This window comes from Podarcis muralis, chromosome 11, assembly GCF_964188315.1.
Source record: "Podarcis muralis chromosome 11, rPodMur119.hap1.1, whole genome shotgun sequence".
NCBI lineage: Eukaryota > Metazoa > Chordata > Lepidosauria > Squamata > Lacertidae > Podarcis > Podarcis muralis.
In genome coordinates, this window is record NC_135665.1 from 50290409 (window position 1) to 50314062 (window position 23654).

General features: G+C 44.1%; 1 protein-coding gene across 1 annotated transcript; it reads left to right on the plus strand.

Annotated features, from left to right (window-relative positions):
* The first annotated feature begins 564 nt into the window (after positions 1-564).
* On the plus strand, positions 565-18106 carry SLC45A2 (solute carrier family 45 member 2). The gene is made up of 7 exons (XM_028749258.2): positions 565-1160; positions 4182-4358; positions 7666-7985; positions 11507-11650; positions 13631-13754; positions 15131-15339; positions 17844-18106. The coding sequence occupies exons 1-7, from the start codon at positions 713-715 to the stop codon at positions 18072-18074; spliced, it is 1653 nt and encodes a 550-aa protein (XP_028605091.1). The 5' UTR covers positions 565-712; the 3' UTR covers positions 18075-18106.
* The last annotated feature ends 5548 nt before the right edge of the window (positions 18107-23654 follow it).

Sequence of the window (23654 nt, forward strand, 5' to 3'; positions counted from 1 at the left end):
ATAAGATAATTTGGAAAGATATTTACATTCATTGGCCGGAATGCTAAGTGACACAGGGTTAGAATGCTGCCTGTACATTTTACTTTTATTTTCTTCTGCGGAAGACATCGACTTTCACTGCTTTACACGAGATCTGGAGGGGAGGGGGGGGGGAGAGCATGAACATTCCTTGGGAACACAGGCCCTAGGAAGCATGAAAGCCAAACTTCAAAGCACACAGGATTAAATACCACAAGGAAGGATTGCCAGCCTCCTGCCATTTCTTCCTCCAGACTATCTTAAAAGCAGTTCTGCTCTGCAAACAACTTGTTGCCTGAAATGAAACCATGGAAAGGATACTCTTCCTTGCAACATGCAAAAAATGTAGCTGATGCACCCGTGTCTTCCGACTATTAACTTTTGCCTTCCGACTAACTTTGGCTTCGGGCATGTGAGCATAGTATACACACATGATCCACATCCACCCCCCCTTTCTCTGAGATAATCCTCCAGTCATAGCTGAGAACTCCCCAGCGAGCCAGGCGCTCTAATTGTGCTAATCTTCCGCCGCAGACACACACAAGACGCACACTCCCCCCTCCACTCCCCCCTCGTGCAACTTGTGATTCCAGAGAGCCCTGAAAAGTATGTGCATGCCCCTCCTCCAGCTCCTTTTCCTACCGGCTGACCCAAGATCCATGCCTGGCAGAGCACGCTCCCAGAAAGCAGCCCGATGACTCTAACCAGGCAGGATTTCGGTGGGACGCTTCCGCGCCCCTGTGAGTTGGGCATCGCCAGCATGGAATGCAGCAGCGGCAAAGAGGAAACCATGCTTCAGTCCTTGGCAGCTGGAGAGCCCTTCAGGCCCGTGGAGCCCCCGAAGAAGGCAACGGGGAGGTTGGTGATGCACAGCATGGCCATGTTTGGCCGAGAGTTCTGCTACGCCGTGGAGGCTGCCTTTGTCACACCTGTGCTGCTCAGCGTGGGGCTCCCCAAAAGCCTTTATAGCCTCGTCTGGCTCATAAGCCCCATCCTTGGCTTTGTGCTGCAGCCTGTGGTTGGCTCGGCCAGTGACCACTGCAATTCAGCCTGGGGCAAGCGGAGACCTTACATCCTGGTCCTGGGCATTATGATGCTGGTAGGGATGGCTCTGTACCTCAATGGGGAGACAGTTGTCTCAGGTGAGTAACTGAACAGTTTGTCGAGCCGTGCAAAATGCACCTTTGTGAATCCGATGATAAGGGTGGGTGGGTGGAACAGTGGATTCCCCTCCCACCCCCGATTGAAAATGCAAGCTTTCTCAACAAGTTTGGGTTATGTGTCTGTGAAGGACTTAGCTAGCACCGTGAAAATTAACTAATGTGTGAAATAAAAGACCTCTTGCACTACAGGGCTGAACCTTGTGTTTGAAGGAGGCTTGGACGCAAATGCTGTCTGTATTCTGCATGCATGTTTGATACGACTGTTGCTGCCACAGTCGCCACTTTCCCGTCACAGACAGGTTCCAGGAGTAAAGAAAATAGGCAAAGAGCTAATTTCATTTTGAGATTAATCCTTTTAATCATTGTTTATTTCATGAAAAAGTTGAACTATGCTGTGATTCCATGATGCAGAGGCTAAACTGGGAGAAAGTTACAACAATAACAACAACAACAACAACTATAATAATAATAATGGACAGTGTCTGTGAAGCACTTCAATCTCCCAATTAATAAAACACAATGCTCTTATTGATTGTTCAAGTACTTCACATACACCAGTATGGCGTAGTGGTTATAGTGTTGGACTAGGACCTGGGAGACCAGGGTTCAAACCCCAATGCAGCTATGAAGCTCATTGGGTGACCTTAGGCCAGTCAATCTTGGCCTAGCCTACCCAACGGGTTCTTGTGAAGATAACATTGGAAGGAAGAGAAATGTGTAGGCCACCTTGAACTCCTTGGGGGAAAAGGTGGGATAAAAATGCAATAAATAAACATCAGTAATCCCTACAAGATCTTTTAAGATCCCTAAATTTAAGGTGCTTACAGCAGAGGCACTTAACAACAGGTTATTATTAGAATCATAGAGCAGGAAGGGATCTCAAAGGTCATCCAGTCAAACCTTTGCCAATACATCCCTGATGTGGTGGCTGGATGACCACCTCTTTTGAGCTAGTCTGCTCCATTCTCAGGAAGCTCTTCCTAATGTTTAGTCAGAAACCCCTTTCTTGTAATTTGAGTCCATTAACTGTGGCCTTGCCTTCTGAAGGAACATAAAGCAAATTTGCTTCACCATCTGTGTGGCATCCCCTCAGATATATAAAGCTTGCTTTCATATTGTCTCTTAGTTAATCTCTTCTCCATGCCCAGCTCCATCAACCTATCTTCATAGGACTTGGTCTCTAGAACCCTCCCCATCTTTGTCCCCTTCCTCTATGGAGACACTCTAGTTACTCAATAGCCTTCTCAAACTGCAGTGGCCATGTAAATAAAACAAGCAGCTGTGGGTGCTTATTTTACCAAAATTAAGGACCGATTCATGAAACATTCTTTAGAGGCTTTCGAAATGAGGAACTTCCTGCAATAACCTTGTGAGGTTCAGCAGTCAAGATGAATGGGCTGTTATAATGGGCTTTGAAACTTCTTTGAAAGTGCTCAGAAATCCAATAGATTTTTGACGCTATGAACCCTACATCCCTAGCCACTGACTCAGTAGTCATCCTGCAGAAACAACAGGGAATTCAAGAATGGAGGTGTTGCAATATAATTTCCTAAGTGCTTGGGTCTTGCATTTAAATTGCCTTTGTCCCATTGCAATCAGTTGAGTTAAATGGATTTTTCCCAAGTGCATTAATACCAACTAAAGTGGTTCAAAGCCAGCTATTCCCTTCCAGTGTGTGATAAGAGTCTGTTGTGGAAAATAAAATATAATCAAGTGCCTAATGAAGCCTTTGGTGTGTCCTGGCTCAACACATAAATCAACATTGACTGTGTGATTTTGGCTGCCAGCTTGCCGCCCCAAGATTGCAACTTGTGCATTACCCAACGAAGCAGAAGACTTAATGGCCTCCACTGCTCCAGACATCTTCCCTCTGTCCTTTTGTTATTGCCCTTTCTCATCCAGGTGTATCACACAGAAAGTAGAGCGAGGGAGTGGCAGTTGAAAGGACCAGACCAGAGGGGTGGAATACGTTTTGGGGGGGAAAGCTGCAATGGTTGAGTCCCCAGCTTTGTTGGCCATAAGTACAGTGATATAGTTGCCCTAATTGGAACCCAGCATCCCCATTCACGCAACCGAATACTGGAGATATTGCAGTGGTTTCAGGGGCAAGCTATGCAGTAGGGCTGGTGCACATCATTCATGAGCTGATACATGTAATGACTTGGGATGATTTAGGATGACAAATTGGGGGAGGGGTTTGAGGAGGGTCATTTTACAGGGAACCAGGCAGAGGGCCTTCTCGGTAGTGGCACCCGACCTTCCCACCAGATGTCAAAGACAAAAACAACTACCAGACTTTTAGAAGACATCTGAAGGCAGCCCTGTTTAGGGAAGCTTTTAATGTTTAATAGACTATTGTATTTTAATATTCTGTTGGAAGCTGCCCAGAGTGGCTGGGGAAACCCAGCCAGATGGGCGGGGTATAAATAACAAATTATTATTATTATTATTTTGGGTGGGAGGAGTGAAAACTCCGGGGGGGGGGGCAGAGGCAGAAACACAGATGCCAAAGAAGCAGCCTACACTCCAACATTTCTCAGATGAAAATGTCCCTATTTTCATCTGAGGAATATTGGAGGGTACACAACTGGTACACAGAGGCATACTGCCTCTGACAGTGTTGTGTAAGAGGAGTGAATTCTCCCTCTCCTGCACCTTACCTTCTCCCAGTCAGTTGCTCCAGCCAAACATCTCTGTTCCTAGGTCCCTTCTGAAAGAGACTGGCACAGCCAGCCGCAAGGAGGTCAGGTACGAGTGGGTGGGGGTCTATTTTGGAACCTGCTGACACATCTAATGCACAAAAATAAAAAAGTGGCAATTGCTGCAATCTTAGAACAATCACAGATTAAGTAGCCCCCAGCATTCCTGTTAGAGATTTTCCGTGCAAGCGATGGCTTTTGTGAGCAAAGAAAGCAACAGAAAATTGCAGCCGCATTGGCCCTCAGTACTCCATGGTGTCTAGGAAACGGCTGTAAAGTGAACCAATTTCTTCTTTTGCAGCTTTGGTTGCAGACAGAGGCACCCAGAGGACTTGGGCTATAGTTATCACCATGCTGGGTGTGGTGCTCTTTGATTTTGCTGCTGACTTCATTGATGGTCCCATCAAGGCCTATTTATTTGACGTCTGCTCTCACCAGGACAAGGAGAAAGGACTTCATTATCATGCCCTCCTGACAGGTAAAACTCATAGCATCTGAACGGTTCTCTTTCCCCTCCCTTTAATCATACAGCGCGATGAGGGAGAGAGAAAGGTGGCAGCTGCCTGGAGTTCCTTCCTGTCTTCCCATGCTTAAGCTTCTTGAACAAGTTGGTCATCTGATGCAGTGCTTCAGTAACAAGCATTGTTTAACAGGTCATCTTGTGACCGCTGTAGCTGCTACAGAGAGGATCTGGAGGAACAGCTTCTTTTGAAAGAAGTAACATCCTATAATTAAAATTGAAGCCAAACAAGCAAGAATTCCCTCCTCCTTTTGGCATGTATTGGGTTGCTATACTGTTCTGTTTTTGCATATTTGTACCTCGGGTTAAGTACTTAATTCGTTCCGGAGGTCCATACTTAACCTGAAACTGTTCTTAACTTGAAGCACCACTTTAGCTATTGGGGCCTCCCGCTGCTGCCGCTGTGCCCCCGGAGCACGATTTCTGTTCTCATCCTGAAGCAAAGTTCTTAACCTGAAGCACTATTTCTGGGTTAGCGGAGTCTGTAACCTGAAGCGTATGTAACCCAAGGTGCCACTGTATTTTCCACAATGGGAACTGAAACCCAGCAAAGGGCCAGAGAAGGTACAACAGCACAAGCTTTTGAAACTCCTGGATTGTCAACTCCTAGCCACATTGACTATAGAAAGTAAGTCCCAATGGGCTTAGTAAAACTTACACCTCAGGAAACTAGATGTGGACTCTGCTGCATATTTAAATACCGTTTAGAAGAGTGCGGTTGTCCCATCCTCTCCCCACTCACCCCCAGTGTCTGGTGGGAAATAAATTTGCCTGACATGCCTTTTGATATTGCTGCTATCACATGCAATGCAGAGTTTATTTTGCATTTAGATGTTACACATCTGCTTATTATGCCATGCAAATCCTCAAGACATACAAAAGAGATGCCAAGAAGTTTGGGACGGTGTGCACATTGTACGTTTAAAGCACAGAATACCCGCCCAAGAATCCTGGCAACTGTAGCTTACCCCTCACAGAGCTGCAATTCCCAGCACTCTTAACAAGCTACAGTTCCCAGAACTCTATAGGGAAAGTTATGTGCTTAAAGAATGTACGGTGCTGGGTATTTGGCTTCTTTGGTTTAATATCTTTAGCCCTTCAAAGAAGAATAAATATGATTATATTAGGGAACCCGTGGTCCTCAAGATGTTGGACCCATAATAAATATGAATTTTCTCTTTTTAACTCATCAATACAGTATTTATTGATGTTTTGTTGGTGCTTCTATGGATACTGTTGTTGATTTTATTATTATATGTTGGACACCATCTTGATATTTTTTAAAAGCAACAGTGTGGATTTTAAATAGATAAATAATTCTGGGCTTAAAGATTCCTGGATTGCAGAGGCTGGACTAGATCACTATTGCGGTCCCTTCCAGCTACAAGGCTTTGTTTCTATATTTCTATCCTACTTGGCTAGGGATGGGGGGGGGGGATTTGATTTTGTGTGCATAGTAATGTGAAAACTATCTAATTTGTACTAATTCTCCAAACAAACACAAAGGAATTTGCTTGCAAAGTGTGTATGTTAGTCCAAACTGCATACAAAAATGTGTTTATTGGGAGAACTTTGCACTGAAATGCTGGTGAATTTTCATGAGGAGCTAACAAAAGCGTATGGGCTCCTTCTAACCCACAGAGGGAGAACCTGTGGTCCTTTAGATGTTGGGCTGTAACTCCCATCATCTCCATCATTGTTCTGTTCCCTCTATAGCCTTGCTCTGAGCTAGGAGGTTCTCCCCACAAAGCCCAGTCCTTATTGACTCATTATGGCTGCTGCTCTCCTCACCTGTCATCTCATCTTACTCTTCTGCTTCTTACCACTTGGATTCTCCATGGTCTGGCCTGGCTGCATGCTCTTTATTCCTTTCCCTCCAGGGTCAACAGTATTTTCATGATTTGGGGGTGGGGTGGGGAAGGTCATGAAAGAAAATGCATTATTTCCCCCCAGCTTGGAATATTTTCCCAGAAACCTTCTCCCCACCATAAATGAGAGTTTTTATTTCCTCAAATCCAGAGTCTCTTACGAGGTCACATCCAGAGTGACACTGGATGGTGTTGAGAGATGGAAGGAAGTTCCATGTGATTCAAATGCCTGCCGACCACACCGCCACTAAACAAAGAGAAGGTTGTGTTGCATTGCAGTCTGAGTGACGTCAGCCCCTAGCAGTTACTTAAATTGTGGGTTATATACATAGATTTGGCCTTTATATTATTGCATATCCTGCTAACCATAGTATTTGTGGGTGCATTTTAGAAGCACTTGCAAATGCATGGCAAATGTTACGCTGACAATTTCCCATGAAGCAAGCTGTTACTAGAATTTGTAGTGTCATAACGTTAATGTAGCAAGGGTCCTTTTCCAGTCCTAGGGCCACATTCCTTTCTGGGTAGCCTCCCAGGGGCCACATCCCAGTGGTGGGCAGGGCAATGAGTGTATATTTTACTTTTGTACATCAGACTACGTTCTACACTCACTCGCATGCTGTCAGCAATAAATCACACTGTGTCAGTGAAGTTAACTCTTAATTCAAGGAAGCAGGTTGACTCAGGGGGTCAGGCCTAGTGAGCACAGCAACTCATCCCAGTAGATCTTGCTCCTATGAGGCAGTTGTAAGGACTGAAGGTCCCCGCTTCTCCAAAGTTCACTACATTTCCTCCTCCCCTAGTTCTTCGCAAGCAGAGACTTACTGTATTCGCCTTGTCTGCCTTTGCTCCTCCCTCTCTGTACCTCTTCTGGTTCTGGGAGCTGGTTGCAACAGGATGGGGACATGCCAAGCTTCTTCAGCAACCTGCTTCATCTCTGTTTCCTGGCCCTCTTCTTCTCCAGCCTCTGCTTCTGGACTGCTCTCTGCCACAGCCTCTTCTCACTCACTAAACCTTGTTACCTATTCAGCTTCCAACACCACTTCCTCCCCGTCGGCTCCCTCTTCTTCCTCTGACCACTCATCTTTGTCCCACCCCTATCAACAACCAACAACAAATAGCTCCTCTCCCACAAACACTTTTAAAAGGCCATACATTGTTTATTCAGCAAAGGCCTGGTTATAGAAAAATGCTTCTGCCTGGCACCTAAAGATTTATAGGGAAGGTGCCAGGTGAGGCTCTCTGGGAAAAGCATTCCACAATTGGGAAGCCACCACAGAAAAGGCCCGTTCTCATGCTGCCACTCTCTGGACCTCTCTTGAAAGGGGCACACAAATAACCTGACATGTTGATGTTAAATACGATTCTACTGTCTTTGTTTTTCTGTTCTTTTTTAGGTCTAGGAGGGGCCCTTGGCTACCTTACAGGTGCCATCGATTGGGGGCATACCGTCTTGGGAAAATATTTGGGATCAGAATTCCAGGTGATGTTCTTTTATGCTGCTCTTGTGTTCCTGATCTGCCTTACTGTACACTTGTGCAGTATTCCCGAAACTTCTCTCGCTGACAAGGTAGAATCCGAAGCCCTGCTGAAAACAGCTGAGCCCTATCCATATGGTTCCATAGGAAAAGTCAAGAACGGTTATTTTAACAGCGGATATAATGAAATACGGGTTTTATCTCGGCAAGGGAAGCCCACCCTCAAAGAAGACATTCAGGTAATTGTGCCTTTTTTAGATTGCCATCTCTGCCTTTAATTCTAATATATTTGACATGGTAACTCTGGACCCTCATGTGAAGTGGAAAGTGATGTTATCAATTTGGAGGATCAGGTTATCCAAAATAAAAATGGAGGCCAGAACATGGGGCTGGGTCCTGACTAAGTAAGTTGTGCCTAGTTCCCATTGAAATCAAAAGAACTTCAATTAAGTCATCACTAACTTGCCCTGTCTTTTTCAATGGGACCTAAGTTCAACTAACTTAGTCTGGTTCCAACACATAACCTTTATGAATGGCCTATTTCCTATACTTTGGGCATGGTCTTAAAAAGTTAGTTATGACAGAGGCTACAATCTTATACAGTACTCACTTATCTAGGAATAAGCCCCATTGAACTCAGCGGGACTTATGAGTACGCAAGCACAGGAATGCATTGCAGTCTCTGTTAAAGGCAGTGAAATTGAATGAGTGGTCCAGACAAACACCACATTACTTTTAGTGGAACTTAACTGCAACACACTTTCACTAGACTGTTCCCCTTGGATATAATCATTAAATTACCCCAGATTACACCGAGATACTAAGTATCTTGTATGGTGGTTCCTCCCTTCTGACTTGGTGCAGAAATAAGAAATATTGGGCGGGATTCACCTGATCAGCCCTTTTGGTGGAAGGACTTTCACTTGTGCAACTGGGCTCCCACTCCCCCTGCACCTCCCAAAATTGGCTTGAAGGTCAGGAGGACTCCCAGAACGGCATGCAAGGAGAAGCTGGAATGCTTGCACTGATGGAACGATTACAAGAGTGCAATATTGAATTCCAAACATTGATCTCTGTGTTACTGTTATCTGACAGGCTCTTCGTGAAATAAGACCTATTGTGTCACAGTAATTAATATTCTGTGGTCCCCTGTGAATGAAACCCACAGTCTGCGGGCTCCTCTTCTAATAGCTTTACATTTAGCTTTACATTTTTTAAGATAAGTCGTTGGCTGCAATCCCAGAGAGCAATATGTGTGCCCAGCTATCTGAGTTCACTGATCTTGATTAACTTTGCTCGGATTCCATGTCTTGCACTTAGCCAAGAAGGATCTTGGATCTTGGCAACGCATCGCTATGTTCAGTTGTCCCTCAGCCAGGTCCTCAAGTTAATGCGTTTAGTGAAAAGGAGTCAGTCGGTCAGTACATGCTGCATTCATTACAGATGTCAACAGCTTTTGCATGGTTCTTGGTCTAACAACACAGGATTCTGAATTGCATTAAGGATCTGGTGCATTCTACTGAAACACTTTAAAAAAAAAAACTCTTTGAAAAAGGACCTGGAAATGGTCCTATGCATGCTTATTTAGAGGTAAGTCCCACTTTGTTGAGTGAGGCTTACTCCCAGATAAATGTGACAGGATTGTAGCCAGAGTCTGGGAAAAATGAAATGTTAACATGTACCTTGTTTCCTAAAGATATATGAAGAGTCTGACAAGCACATAATTTTGCATCTAGATCTGAAAATGGCCATGAGTCACCCATGTAAAAACTGACATAACTTTGGCCAGAATTTTCTGAAGTGTTTATTTTCAAGTGAAGTTGATCTGCATGAATATTTGGTAGCAAGTTGATATATTTTGAAGCCAGTGGGGCTTACATTCTGCTCCTTTGATCACAGCTGTGTTGTGCCAACCTTGTGCCAACAAGGAAGGTTTTTTCTTAGGATTGTGCCAATCTTGTTCCGGGATCTGTAGAAGTGTTTTACATCACTGGCAATATATACCATGGCGAGCCACTGCTAATCAGAATTCAAAGTACTAGGCTGGATGGATCAATGGCCTGATGCTGTTGCTCTTGCGCCTGCTAATCAGTTTCACATCCAAACAAAAATGCATTCAAGGAAATTAAGTGAAATTGATTTATTTATTTTTTGGCATTTGTTTATTTCAAGCTTGCTATTTAGATGAAAATGCTTCCAGAGTGATTCAGGGCTCCTCCAGACAATCTATTTATCCAGTCTTCATCTTGATTTGTATGCACAAAGTTTATGCATTGGTTAGACTATGCCCAGACTTTCTTGAGCATTTGTTCTCATTTGTTTACGGGGCAGTTATACGACAATGAGCATTCAACATGATATCCTTGTGGGGTGTTTGCATGTCTTCCTGTTAATCATTTGTTCAGCCCTCACATTTCAGTGCATTTCCCTGTCACTTTCCTAACTGCAAAAAGTTGTTAAAAAACAGATTTGCTGGATCAGGACAGGTAGGCGTATAAAGAGCAATAGCGTTGCAAGCAACCAGTGTAAACAAAGCAGCACAAAATTGAATAAGGAAGACTTGATATCCAAATGCACACCAGCTGGATCTGATAATTCAGATAGAAGTGAGCCTTGAGTTGTTGGTTTAGCTAAAACCCCAGCTATCTGATATTTCTAGAGAAAGTGCATTCCTTGTTTCTTTAGCTTTTTAGCTGTCAGCCAGAGGCAATTCCTATGGGGTGAGATGTTTTGTTTCACCTTGCCAACCATTCAAAACAGTCTTCTGAAAGTTGCTTTCATGTGCTGGTTTATTTTCATGCAAGGCATCCACTCCCACAAACTTCTGCATCATCCATCAGTATCTGGAGAGACAGTGGTGTTCCTTTTTATTAATAATTCATCTAATAAATTTATATTCCAGTAGCATCTACCTTGAGGCAGGTAGGGCTCCCAGGTGGTCTCCTATCCAGGCATAAGACCTGACCTAGACCTCCTTAGCTTCGGCTGCACCATCTACCCACAGACCATGCCCTGAGAATAGTCCTCTTTTAAGAATATGGCCCATTGGCCCATCTAACCCAGTATCCTTTTCACGCAGTCGCTTACCAGATGCTTAGGGGTAGCCTGTAAGCTGGACATGAGCACAACAACACTCTGCCCACCTGTGATTCCCAGCATACAGTATTCAGAGACATACTGCTTCTGACACAGGCAGTTAGAACATAGCCTAGATCTTCATGAATTTGTCTAATCCTCTCTTAAAGTCATCCAAGCTGGTGGTCATCACTGTCTCCTGTGGGAGCTATTTCCATGGTTTAACTAGGTGCTGCATGAAGTTCTGTGTTTTATCTGTACTGAATCTTCCAACATTTAGCTTCATTGGTGTTATGTACTGAAGTTCTCACCCTGGGCCAGCAGGGGGATACTGTAGATAGTTATGCAAATGAAGGATCGAAAGTGACGTTCAGTGATTGGATAGTTTTAGAAAGTTGCTACAGTAACGTTGTACTGGAGCTCTATATAAGCAGGCTTACTGAGCCCTTCAGCTCAGTTCTGTTCTGGCCTCTGAATAAACAAGAGCTGTTTGAAGAATCACTGTGTCGTCTGATATGTTCACCCACAACTTAACAATTGGGTGTGCACAAGTTCTAGTGTTATGAGAGAGGAAGAGAAGGGGGACAAGAGAGCTGAGAAACTGAAGAGTGGAGAGACAGGGGGGGAAATCCTCCAGTCTGTTGGGAGCCTTTTCAATGAAACGTTGGAACATCCTTCTTTTCAGGTCCAGAAGCAGATGACCATTAAGTCCCTCCTCAAAGCACTCCTAAGCATGCCTTCCCACTACCGCTGCTTGTGCGTGAGCCATCTGATGGGATGGACAGCTTTCCTTTCCAACATGCTCTTCTTCACCGATTTCATGGGGCAGGTACGGAAAAGTAACTATCTTTCCTCTGGGCAAATTCAATTTTTAGGATTTCACTTTCATTCGCTTGCTTATGCAGCATGATGGCAGATTTCAACAGTTGTCAACATCAAGAACAGGCAAGTTAGATTTCCAAGAACAAAAAAGGGATGCCTCCAAGCATTCTTCATAGAACTGGGTCCATTGGGTAGCTGGATTTATCATCTTTTACTTTTCGAAAAAGGTTTCTGCTGTTGAATCTACTGCAGTCTCCAAAATATGAAAATGGCAGTCATAAAAACACAAAAGTTTCCATTTGTGTTCTAAATGTTTGACTCCCCTTCACCTCACTCTTGAATTCTGTAGAACTGACAATCATACCATACATTTTAAAATTAGAAACTAGAGAACAAGGGAGGAACGAAGATATTGGAGATATATTTCAGAGGTCCAGACTATGGGAAGCCCAAAAAAAACTAATAATTAATAATTTGGACTGTAATTTGGTTGTTGTTTTTATTTTAGTTTATTGTTTTTAATTGGAATATGATTATGATTTGATGGATATGCTAATTGGCTGTTTTCTATTGGAAAATTAATAAAAATGATTTAAAAATAAATAAATTAGAAACTAGCAGTTAATTCTTTTGTTTACCACATTAATGTATGCGGCATTTGCAACAGAAATAAACCTGACATTTCAGGATCTCTGTTTGATGCTATTCAGACTTGTATGTGGGTTTTTCAAGTCTGATCCTTCCCACTTGCTAGTGGAGGTTGTCACTGCACTGGCGCTACTAAGAACGGGATAACCACTGAGACCATCTTGGCTGTGAGCCCTGGAAGACCTGCTCCCAGCCTTGCAGGCCTTTTCCCACCTGGGTTGTTGCTGTTAATTTTCCGTATGTTTATTTTGGATCTTATGATTTATGTGGAAATTTTTCAATTTTTTTTTTATGTACTTTTTGATGTCTTGTTGATTGTTTATGAGTGCTTTTGCTATGTTTGTAGTGGTGTAATTTTGTACATGTTGTAAGCTGCCTTGAGCATGGTTTTAACTTTGGAAAGCCAAACATAGTTTGCCCCACAAGCGAGGATTGGAAACCATGTTCAAGCTGAAGTTTACAATCCTGGTTTTCAGGCAAGAGAGTAAGCAGTGAGTTGTATCCCACATTAAAGGTAAAGGGACCCCTGACCATTAGGTCCAGTCGTGACCGACTCTGGGGTTGCATGCTCATCTCGCTCTATAGGCCGAGGGAGCCGGCCTTTGTCCGCAGACAGTTTCCGGGTCATGTGGCCAGCATGACTAAGCCGCTTCTGGCGAACCAGAGCAGCACACGGAAATGCCGTTTACCTTCCTGCCAGAGCGGTATCTATTGATCTACTTGCACTTTGACGTGCTTTCGAACTGCTAGGTTGGCAGGAGCAGGGACCGAGCAACGGGAGCTCACCCCTTCGCAGGGATTCGAACCACCGACCTTCTGATCGGCAAATCCTAGGCTCTGTGGTTTAACCCACAGTGCCACCCACGTCCCACATTAGTCCTACTCAAATTCAACCCATTGAAATGAATGGGCATGTCTAACATAGGTCCATTAATTTCAGTAGGTCTGCTGTGAGTACCGGTATATCTTAGTTGGATACAGCCCTATGACTTAGCAGGAACTGGGACCACGTGTTCATGAGCCCCAGGTTAGTTATTGTACCGCCAAGCCATGGTTTGGTGTGAAAAGACATAGAGTAGCATTGTGCTGCTGGAAAGCCTGTCTGAAACAGAAGCCAGACCGCAATACTATCAATTCTTGGCCCTGTGCTATTGGCAGAAAATTGGCTGACAATACATATCACCATCACCATCATAATTAAAGTCACCAACATCAAATAAACACAGATGCAGTCCTGTGCACATTTGCTTGGAAGCCAGTATTTTGTGTCCTGTTTTATTTAGAGGCGTGATTACCAGCACAGCTTGTTCTTATTCTTTTCTATTTTGGCACACTGCAGATTGTATTCAATGGTGATCCTTATGCACCTCATAACTCCACAGCGTACCTAACCTACGAAAGGGGAGTAGAGATCGGATGCTGGGGAATGTGTATCAACGCCATCTCTTCCTCGCTTTATTCCTGTGAGTACTACCAACAAATGGATCACTTGCGATCTAACCAAAATATAAAGTGTATTCATACAGGCAGGGCATTTTGCCTACATTCTCTATGTGACCATACAACAACTTTGTAAGGTTGATCGATATTATTTATGCCCACATTACAGAAGCAAAGTTGAGGCTGTGAAAATGGTGGTTTGTGCCAAGGCTTCCGGGTGATGCCATGACAGAAGCAAGGTTCAGAAACAGGGCTGTATGGTAGAGCTCATGCTCTGCAACCATGTCAGCTAATAATATAAAGGTAAAGGGACCCCTGACCATTAGGTCCAGTCGTGACCGACTCTGGGGTTGTGGCGCTCATCTCGCTTTATTGGCTCAGGGAACCGGCGTTTGTCCACAAACAGCTTCCGGGTCATGTGGCCAGCATGACTAAGCTGCTTCTGGTGAACCAGAGCAGTGCACGGAAATGCCGTTTACCTTCCCGCCAGAGCGGTACCTATTTATCTACTTGCACTTTGCCGTGCTTTCGAACTGCTAGGTTGGCAGGAGAATAATATACTGACAATATTTTTATAACACTGTACAGTGGTACCTCTGGTTACGTACTTAATTCGTTCCGGAGGTCTGTTCTTAACCTAAAACTGTTCTTAACCTGAAGCACCACTTTAGCTAATGGGGCCTCCTGCTGCCGCCACGCGATTTTTGTTCTCATCCTGAAGCAAAGTTCTTAACCCGAGGTACTATTTCTGGGTTAGCGGAGTCTGTAACCTCAAGCGTCTGTAACCTGAAGCATATGTAACCCGAGGTACCACTGTACTGTTTCAAAATTCATAAACAGAAGACATATAATATGTGCATGGAGTCACAAATTAATAAGAATCAGATATATTTTCCATGAACAGGAATGGTATGAGTGGTAAGTCTCTGAAATGGAGGCAGAATGCCTTTCCACAGTCAATATCCTACAAATGTGAGATGATGAGAAACATCATAATAGGGTGCTCCAAGCACAGGAGCAGACAGCAAATAAATGTTCCATGAACAGGAATGGTAGGAGTATAAGGTAGTTTCAAGCTTCCTTCATTGATATGCGTGGTAAGACCCAAAGAGTAGTCTGGAGGTGGTAAATAAAGTTTTTAGCTGCTGAAACCAAACAGATTTCATATGCAAGCTCCTTGGAGGAAGTGAGGTACAGTTAGTAAGATTCTGTCAACAGCTTCACTTTGAAGGAAGGTAATATTATTTTCAAAGATATTGCAGACGTTCCACACTCCAGTTATATCTACATTAAACAATACGTAAACCTTGCTAAATAAAATAATGTTCAGCAATGATTCCAATGGTTTCCTTTTAGACAGAAATCCCCCAGCCCTTTCCCAATCTTTTTCTTCCAACAGATTTGCAGAAAGCGCTTCTGCCTTACATTGGATTAAAGGGACTTTACTTCATTGGATACCTGCTTTTTGGGCTAGGCACTGGCTTCATCGGGCTCTTTCCCAAGGTGTATTCGACTTTGGCCCTCTGTTCCCTCTTCGGCGTAATGTCCAGCACATTATACACAGTGCCATTCAACCTCATTGCTGATTATCACAAGGAGGAGGAAGAGGTAAGTTAGAAGGGATGGTTGTTGTCAGCATCCTTGTTACAACGCCCGTGCCTTTCCCTCCCCACTCCTTTTCTGGATGCTACGCAAGAAGTGAGTGCAGAAGTCTACAGCCAGGTTGCCTCTCTTTATTGCTCACACCTTGAAAGTCAGCTGACGGCACCTGAGCCCTGCTTTTCTAGACTTTCTGCTTAAAATCTCAGGGAGAAATAAATAGTGCTAAAAACCAGTGGAGTAGGCTTTAGAGTAGCCACTTCTGTATCACTAGGTATCTGTATCATTAGGTTCAGTCATGACCGACTCTGGGGTTGTGGTCTCATCTCGCTTTATTGGCTGATGGAGCTTCCGGGTCATGTGGCCAGCATGACTAAGCCACTTCTGGCGAACCAGAGCAGCTCACGGAAATGCCGTTTACCTTCCCACTGGAGCGGTACCTATTTATCTACTTGCACTTTGACATGCTTTTGAACTGCTAGGTTGGCAAGTATCACTAGGGGGGGATTAAATCTGCACACACTGATTTAGACCAGTGTTTTGCACACAGTATTCTTTGTTCACAATATTTTGTTGCAACGTCATCCACGGAATGGGATGAAAATAATCCCACCAAGAACATTTTCAAGGATGTTAGATTTTTGTGGTTTAGAGGACTTGAAAGTTCGTCAAGTGGAAAGCACTGCAAGCCCGATGTTTCATACTTTAGTTGTGGGAAATTGCAGTCAAACTAATGTGCTAGTTAGTGCATGAATGGGTTAAGACCAGAGAGGATGATTCCTAAACTCAGCCAGGTCACCCACCCACCCACCAACCTCCATGAGGGAGAAAGTGAAACTTCTTTGATTTCATTTCCTCACTCTTTCTGTACCATGTAACGAATCAGGATGCATTATGTTCTGTATATTGCACCTGTGTTCTCTTTGCTACTGCATGGAACAACGCATGAACCAGACTTTTGGACTTAGTAGGTAAAATTTTTAAAACTTACTTAACCGTATGTGGTCTGCTCATTGCAAGAAAGGTAGAGAGAGGGGGCAAGCACTGTAAGCAAACTAAACAGGATATGAAAAGTGTCTAACAACCTGTATTCCATGTTATAATGCTGCTTAACTCTGAGAGTGTTTTTAACTCTACCTGGGTCTCTCTCCCACTGGAGAGGGCACCCAGGGCACCAGCCGATTTTTTGGTTAATTCCCTACACGGGGCTCATAGCTACTTTCCTCCCACATACTAGTGAAATTCATTTTTCATAGAAAAAAGTCTTGGTAACCTTAGCTTGTCACAATACATTTGCAGACATTTGATAACTAACTTATTTGCTGAACTTTATACCCTTCTGTTAACATAAGGCAACACAGTGGTCAGAAAACTGGGGAGATCTGGATTCACATTTCCACTGAGCTATGAAATTCACTGGTTGATCCTGGACCAGTTGCCATCTCTCAATCTAATCTACTACACAGGGTTGTTGTGGGATAAAATGAAGAGTGGGGCGGGGAACTGTATATGTTTAATTTTATTCCCAGAAATTAGAACTAACTCTCTCTCTCTCTCTCTCTCTCTCTCTCTCACACACACACACACACACACACACATACACACACACACACACACACACATGTTCCTTAATTTCCCTAGAGGAAAGGCAGGATATAATTGTAAAAAATATTTTTAAAAATATGTATTTGATATGATGGCACTAGAAAGGTAGTTCAACTGCATGCTCTGTTAATAAAAGAGTTTTTATCTCCAACTTTCTAAGGGTAATTATGGTTCAGCAAATAAGATAGTGTATCATTCATGACAAGCCCAGACCATCACAAACCCACTTTATTTAATTATTTATGAAAAATGCACTTCACATTGACCTTGCAATGCTTTTAATTTATCATTCAGAAAGCACCCTTGTTCCCTGTTAAGTGTGAATTGAATGACTCTTCAGTCAAGTGCCCTGGATTTCAATGTAAGCTAGTAGGGAAACATCATACTTCAAAGGACTTTTCGATTTACTCCCCCAAAGCCCGGAGGACACAGCATTTAAAAGAACCTTATGAACTGTCCATGGAACACAAGGCAGAGTTTAACAGCCGTGCAGTCTAGCAAGTGGGAGGAAGTTTTAGCAAGAACTTCAAGAGAAATCCCCTTTCAAAACCAATGAAGCCAATTGCCAATTTCTGTAAAGGAAGTTGAAGGCTAGGTACATTCTACCAGCTTGAGTAGGGTTTCAGAGTTTGTGCAGAGTTCCTTGCCAGTCATACGGTCCATGTGACTCTTCCCTATTCTCTGCGGTTCCAGCAGCCCAGAGGCTGCTTCACAAAACTGGGAGGAGGACACCAGAGCTTTAAATCATGCCACTTATCGTGGGCACAAGAACAAAGTCTTGCCTTGCCTGCTCATCAAGACTGTACAGTATTTGAACAGCTGAGATTCATGCAGTGAAACGATCAGCGCAGGATTGTATAGTCGGCTGTGCCTTGTTTGATGGAGTTCCTATATCTGCTTGCTTTCAGGGCCAGACCGGAGGACAAGCCGGAGAGCACAAACGAGGGAAAGGTGTGGACTGTGCTGCCCTCACTTGCATGGTCCAGCTGGCGCAGATCATTGTTGGCGTGGGCCTGGGCTTCCTGGTCAGCGCTGCTGGGAGCGTGGTGGTAGTGGTGATCTCTGCCTCTGCAATCGCTTTACTGGGCTGCTGCTTTGTAGCGTTCTTTGTTCGTTATGTGGAAGAGAACAATAAATAGTCGAAGCTTGGGAGAAGCTGCTGTCTGACAAAGGGAGAAACACGGTGGTTCTCTGGTTGCTGTACTCACACTAGTTATTTCTGTAGCAAGTCTTGCTTTGTGTGTTTTCTGGGAACCTTTGAGGCCACACAGTTCTCCCACACAGTTTAGGCAGGTCTACACTGTGGACTTAAACTGGTTTAAAGGGCATCCCTTCTCAGAGAATCACGGGTGCTGTATTTCTGTGATGAGGGCTGCAGACCTCAAACTAATTCCCTCCATGCATAGTCTTCTTCTTTTTAAGCAAACAAGAATCCTAGAGGTCAGCTAGTGTGTTTTTCACTTTTCAGACCGGAGTGCATATCCAGGCTCTCTTAGGCAGCATCCAAAAGGGGGCTTAATAATTCAAATGGGTTGTTCAGATTCATAGCTGTCAACGTTTCCCTTTTTTTAAGGGAAATTCCCTTATTCCGAATAGGATTCCTTGAAAGAATAGGGAAAAGTTGACAGCTGTGTTCAGATTTCACAAACAGGGAGAAATGTGGACTAGCAGAAGGGCGTCCCAACCTGTGGCCATTGGCATGACTGTGGATTTGTGGTTGAACATGTGAGTTGGCACATCCATCGTGTTACATATCCACAAGGGGTTTTTAATCGAATTTTACTTGCTTCTTATTTCTTATATTGCATTTTCTTGTGATACAATTTGAGTTCTATGGAATTCAATAAAAGACAATAGATAAGAAATAAAGGAAGCAACGACGATACAATTAGAAATCCCACAGCATCTAGCACAGCACATTGCTGTTGCTACAACAGACAGAAAAACCATTAAATGGTTCGCCAAGATCCTCAGCCATTTTAAAGTGGTTTTTTGGGGGGGAGCGGGTTCGGGAACCACTGGGCCGGCCTTTTGATGCCAACAATGCCATGTGGACCCTGGAAAATGGTTGCCCTGATTCCACCCTTGGGGTGTGGGTTACTGGTCTAGTGTGGTGACAGCAAAGGGCTAAAACAGTTCTGATGCTAGAGATGGATCTTCCAATTTATTTATTTATTTATTTATTTATTTATTTATTTATTTATTTATTTTGTATTTTATAAAGCTGGTGCCCTTGTTTTCACTTGAGCAGCAATGGTGAGAAAGGGTTTTGTCATTCTTTCCATGAACCACAACACCCCAGCTATCGCTATTTGCCCTCCTAGGAAAAAATAAATATAGGCACAATGGATGATAACTTATATCAGAAAGAGCTAAACACCCTCTCCCTTAGCACAACTGCTCTGATAAAAAGGAGAACATCCCCACCATGACTGCTTTAATTTTAATGTATTTATTTTTAAAACTTCAGTCATGAGCTACCCATATTATTTCTGTCTTTGCCTTAAAAAGTGTAACCCTGGAATTCTCCAGTTCAAGTCAAGCTTTGAAATCACCTCAGTGAAAGGGAAGTGTGGAAAAAATCTTGTGAATGTTGATGTTTTCTAGCCATTTTAAAGATTTCAACAGATCAAGTGGAAAATATCAGGAAAAAAATTGTCATGTGGGCTTTCCTTGGGGTGGAGGGAGATGTAAATGGGCACATTTACATCTGTGGTATAAAAAAGGTATTACATTTGGACATTTGCTGAAGGCATTCAGTCAGATTAGACATTTACTGGTGAATGTCTCACATTTACCAATACATATAAACAGTCTCTTGGTGATGTCTTGGAAGATGCCAATAACACATACACATACCATTAACACACACACACACACACACACACACACACACACACACACACACACACTGACAGGGCTTCCATCAAGATAGGACTCACTGGACCTTTGGCCTGAAAACTGTTTTGGCTGTTAGGACTCAGCCTCTCAAGATAATGCAGATATAACATAGAATGCTTCTGACCATGTGCAGAGAGCATTCCTTCATCATTAGGTCACTACAGTTACCTCATACACCCTTAAGATTAGGGCAGAGTTTCCAGACAAACTTGGTAGCTCTCTGGATACAAATGAACCTCTGTCAGGATATATTAAACCACAGACTGGAAGTGATAGTATAAGAACAGATCCAAGGCAGGGAGTCTGAATCCTGACTCCCTAGTGGGAACTGAATTGGCTTCAGTTGCTTTTCTCCACATTCAGAACTACTCCCTAATGTTAGAAACCTCACACTCCTTTCAACATCTTTGAAAAAAGTTTCTCTCTAAAAATGCTCTTGACAGTCTATCCCAAAACACACAGGCTTCCCTTCTGAAAAAACATGACCTAAAATGTAAAAATGCCTACTACTAAATTAAATGCCAGTCCTCCCACCAAAATCAATCTACTGTGACAGGATTTTTATTTCATTTTATTTTTGTCCATACATACAAACTCGCCCCCACCCCCTCCACCCTTCAGCTTTTGAAAAATGATAGGCATTCAGCAACTGCACTCAAGTGACATTTATTTTAAGCCTTCCAGGAATGGTATAATTCAGCTCCCATTTCAGCACCTACTGAAGCGATCTGTGGAAAAGCAGAAATGAAAAAAGGGCTGGTGATTATATCTAACAGCAAAGTGTGCTTGGTGCAGTCAACCTATATCTAGGTTCTGGCTGTTCATATTTTAGACCAGGGTTTTCCTAAACTTTGGTATACAGCTGTTTTTGGACTACAACTCCCATCATCCCTAGCTAGCAGGACTAGTGGTCAGGGATGAGGGGAACTGTAGTCCAAAATCACTGCTTTAGACCAAGAGTGGCTTTGCCATGGCCCTCCAGATGTTATCTCTGACCACTGGCCATGCTGGCTGGGGTTGATGACATTTGGAGTCCATCACATCTGGAGGGCCACAGGTTTTCCCCACCCCCAGTTTAGATTATCGGTCACTCAAGCAACAACTACTAATACTAATACTAATACTAATAATTTATTTATACCCCGCCCATCTGTCTGGTTTCCCCAGCCACTCTGGGCGGCTTCCAACCGAATATTAAAAACAATACAGCACCAGACATTAAAAACTTCCCTAAACAGGGCCACCTTCAGTTGTCTTTTAAAAGTAAAATAGTTGCTTATTGCCTTGACATCTGCTGGGAGGGCATTCCAAAGGGCAGGCACCACTACCGAGAAGGCCCTCTGCCTGGTTCCCTGTAACCTCACTTCTTCCAGCAAGGGAACTGCCAGAAGGCCCTTGGCGCTGGACCTCAGTGTCCGGGCTGAATGATGGGGGTGGAGACGCTCCTTCAGGTATACAGGACCGTTTAGGGCTTTAAAGATCAGCACCAACACATTGAATTGTGCTCGGAAACATACTGGGAGCCAATGAAGATCTTTCAGGACTGGTGTTATATGGTCTCGGCGGCCACTTCTAGTCACCAGTCTAGCTGCCGCATTCTGGATTAATTGCAGTTTCTGAGTCACCTTCAAAGGCAGCCCCACGTAGAGCGCATTGCAGTAGTCCAAGCGGGAGATAACTAGAGCATGCACCACTCTGGCAAGGCAGTCTGCGGGCAGGTAGGGTCTCAGCCTGCATACCAGATGGAGCTGGTAAACAGCTGCCCTGGCCACAGAATTGACCTGTGCCTCCATGGACAGCTGTGAGTCCAAAATTACTCCCAGGCTGCGCACCTGGTCCTTCAGGGGCACAGTTACCCCATTCAGGATCAGGGAATCCTGTCCCCCAAGAACAGTGCTTCTGCCTTGTCAGGATTCAACCTCAATCCATTAGCCGCCACCCATCCTCCAACCGCCTCCAGACTCTCACACAGGACCTTCACCACCTTCACTGGTTCTGATTTGAAAGAAAGGTAGAGCTGGGCATCATCCGCATATTGATGAACACCCAACCCAAACCCCCTGATGATCTCTCCCAGTGGCTGTATGTAGATGTTAAAAAGCATGGGGGAGAGGACGGAACCCTGAGCCACCCCACATATTATACTATATAATATAATATATATCTTCCAGTACAGAGAAGTATCTTCCTTTGCCTGCCACCAGCTAAACCACTCTGAGGGGTGTGAGCAGGAAGCTGCCTTATCTCAAGCCACTCCATCTTGTTCAGAACTGTCTTCACTGGCTGGAAGCAGCTCTCCAGGGTCTCAGGCAAGAGTCTGTCTCAGCCCTACCTGGAGGTGCTGGGGATTGAACCTGGGACCTTCTGAATGCAAAGCAGATGTTCTACCACTGAGCTACAGCCTTTCCCCAACCTAGTGGACCTGGGAGTAGCAGAAGAAGGGACTTCTGGAGGTAGCAAGTCAAGAGAAGGGGCAACTGTGAGGACAGGGGGTGTCAGAATGCCAAGGGGACTTGAAGGAAGTGGATGGTGGGGGAAAGAGAGCAGGGGCAGAAAAGAGGAGGTGGGGGAAAGAGGACAGGAAGCAGGAAGGTGGTAGGGTTAGGAGTTTGAATGAGGTGGGAAATTTAGAATGATAGCATTTTGTCATGACTTTGAATGGGAGTGCTATCAGGGCAGGACTTTGGGGCAGATGTGCAAGGGTCCTTGAGTAGGAGCCCCCCTTAAAGAGCACATCTGTCTTACCACATTTTGAAGCAAATGAAAACATATACATTACCCTCCAGAAGACTACTTAGTCTGGAGCCCACCCACCCACTTCCAAATGAGATAATTAAGCCCAGAATCTAACTTTTACAATAACTGGTCGATGTCAGCTGAGTCAGTGGGTGAGCAATAGAGACATCCATAGCAATTCAACTCTGTTGCTAGGTGAATACTCCCCCCAAATTACTTAGCATGTATTTAGAGCTTGGAATTGTTTCAAGCACTTCCTATACATTGTGATCCTTGCTACAACCCTGTAAGTTGGGACATATTGGGGGGAATCAAATTGCTAAGGCAATTATTCCATAGTGCAAGCATTTCTGCTTGGGCAACAGAATCTTCTCCCCTTCTCTTTCCCCTGGCCAACATGCCCCCCAAAATCTATTCAAGGGGATGCCTCAGATTTGAGAAGGATGCATGCAGGCAAAGGAGAACTGAGCTGGGATAGTTCACTTGGTAGAGCATGAGACTCTTACTCTCAGGGTTGTGGGTTTGAGCCCCACGTTGGGCAAAAGATTCCTGCATTGTAGGGGGCTGGACTAGATGTCTTTTCCAATTCTAAGATTCTATGAGAGAGAGGAAAGTGTCATTGCACAAGTCGAAATTATTGCACCAATGGGACTCGTTAGTGGAATACCACCCATTCATATTGCATGCAATGTGGGAGAAGGAAGGAAAATGGCTTACTTATGGCCATCTGATGCATCTATGGCAGAGGCTAGGTTACCAGAGCCTTAACTCGGTGGTACAGCACATACTTTGGATGCAAAGGGTTCCCATTTCAATCCCTGGGCATTTCAAGGTAGGGCTGCAAAAACATCCCATCTGAAACCCCGAAGAGCTGTGGCCAGCAAGTGGAGGGAATCCTGTGCTAGATGGACTTGGTTACAAGACAGGATCCTGCATTCCTTTCAAGAGTCAAAACAAAAAAAATTCCTTCCAGTAGCACCTTAAAGACCAACTAAGTTAGTTCTTGGTATGAGCTTTCGTGTGCATGCACACTTCTTCAGATACACACTGTATCTGAAGAAGTGTGCATGCACACGAAAGCT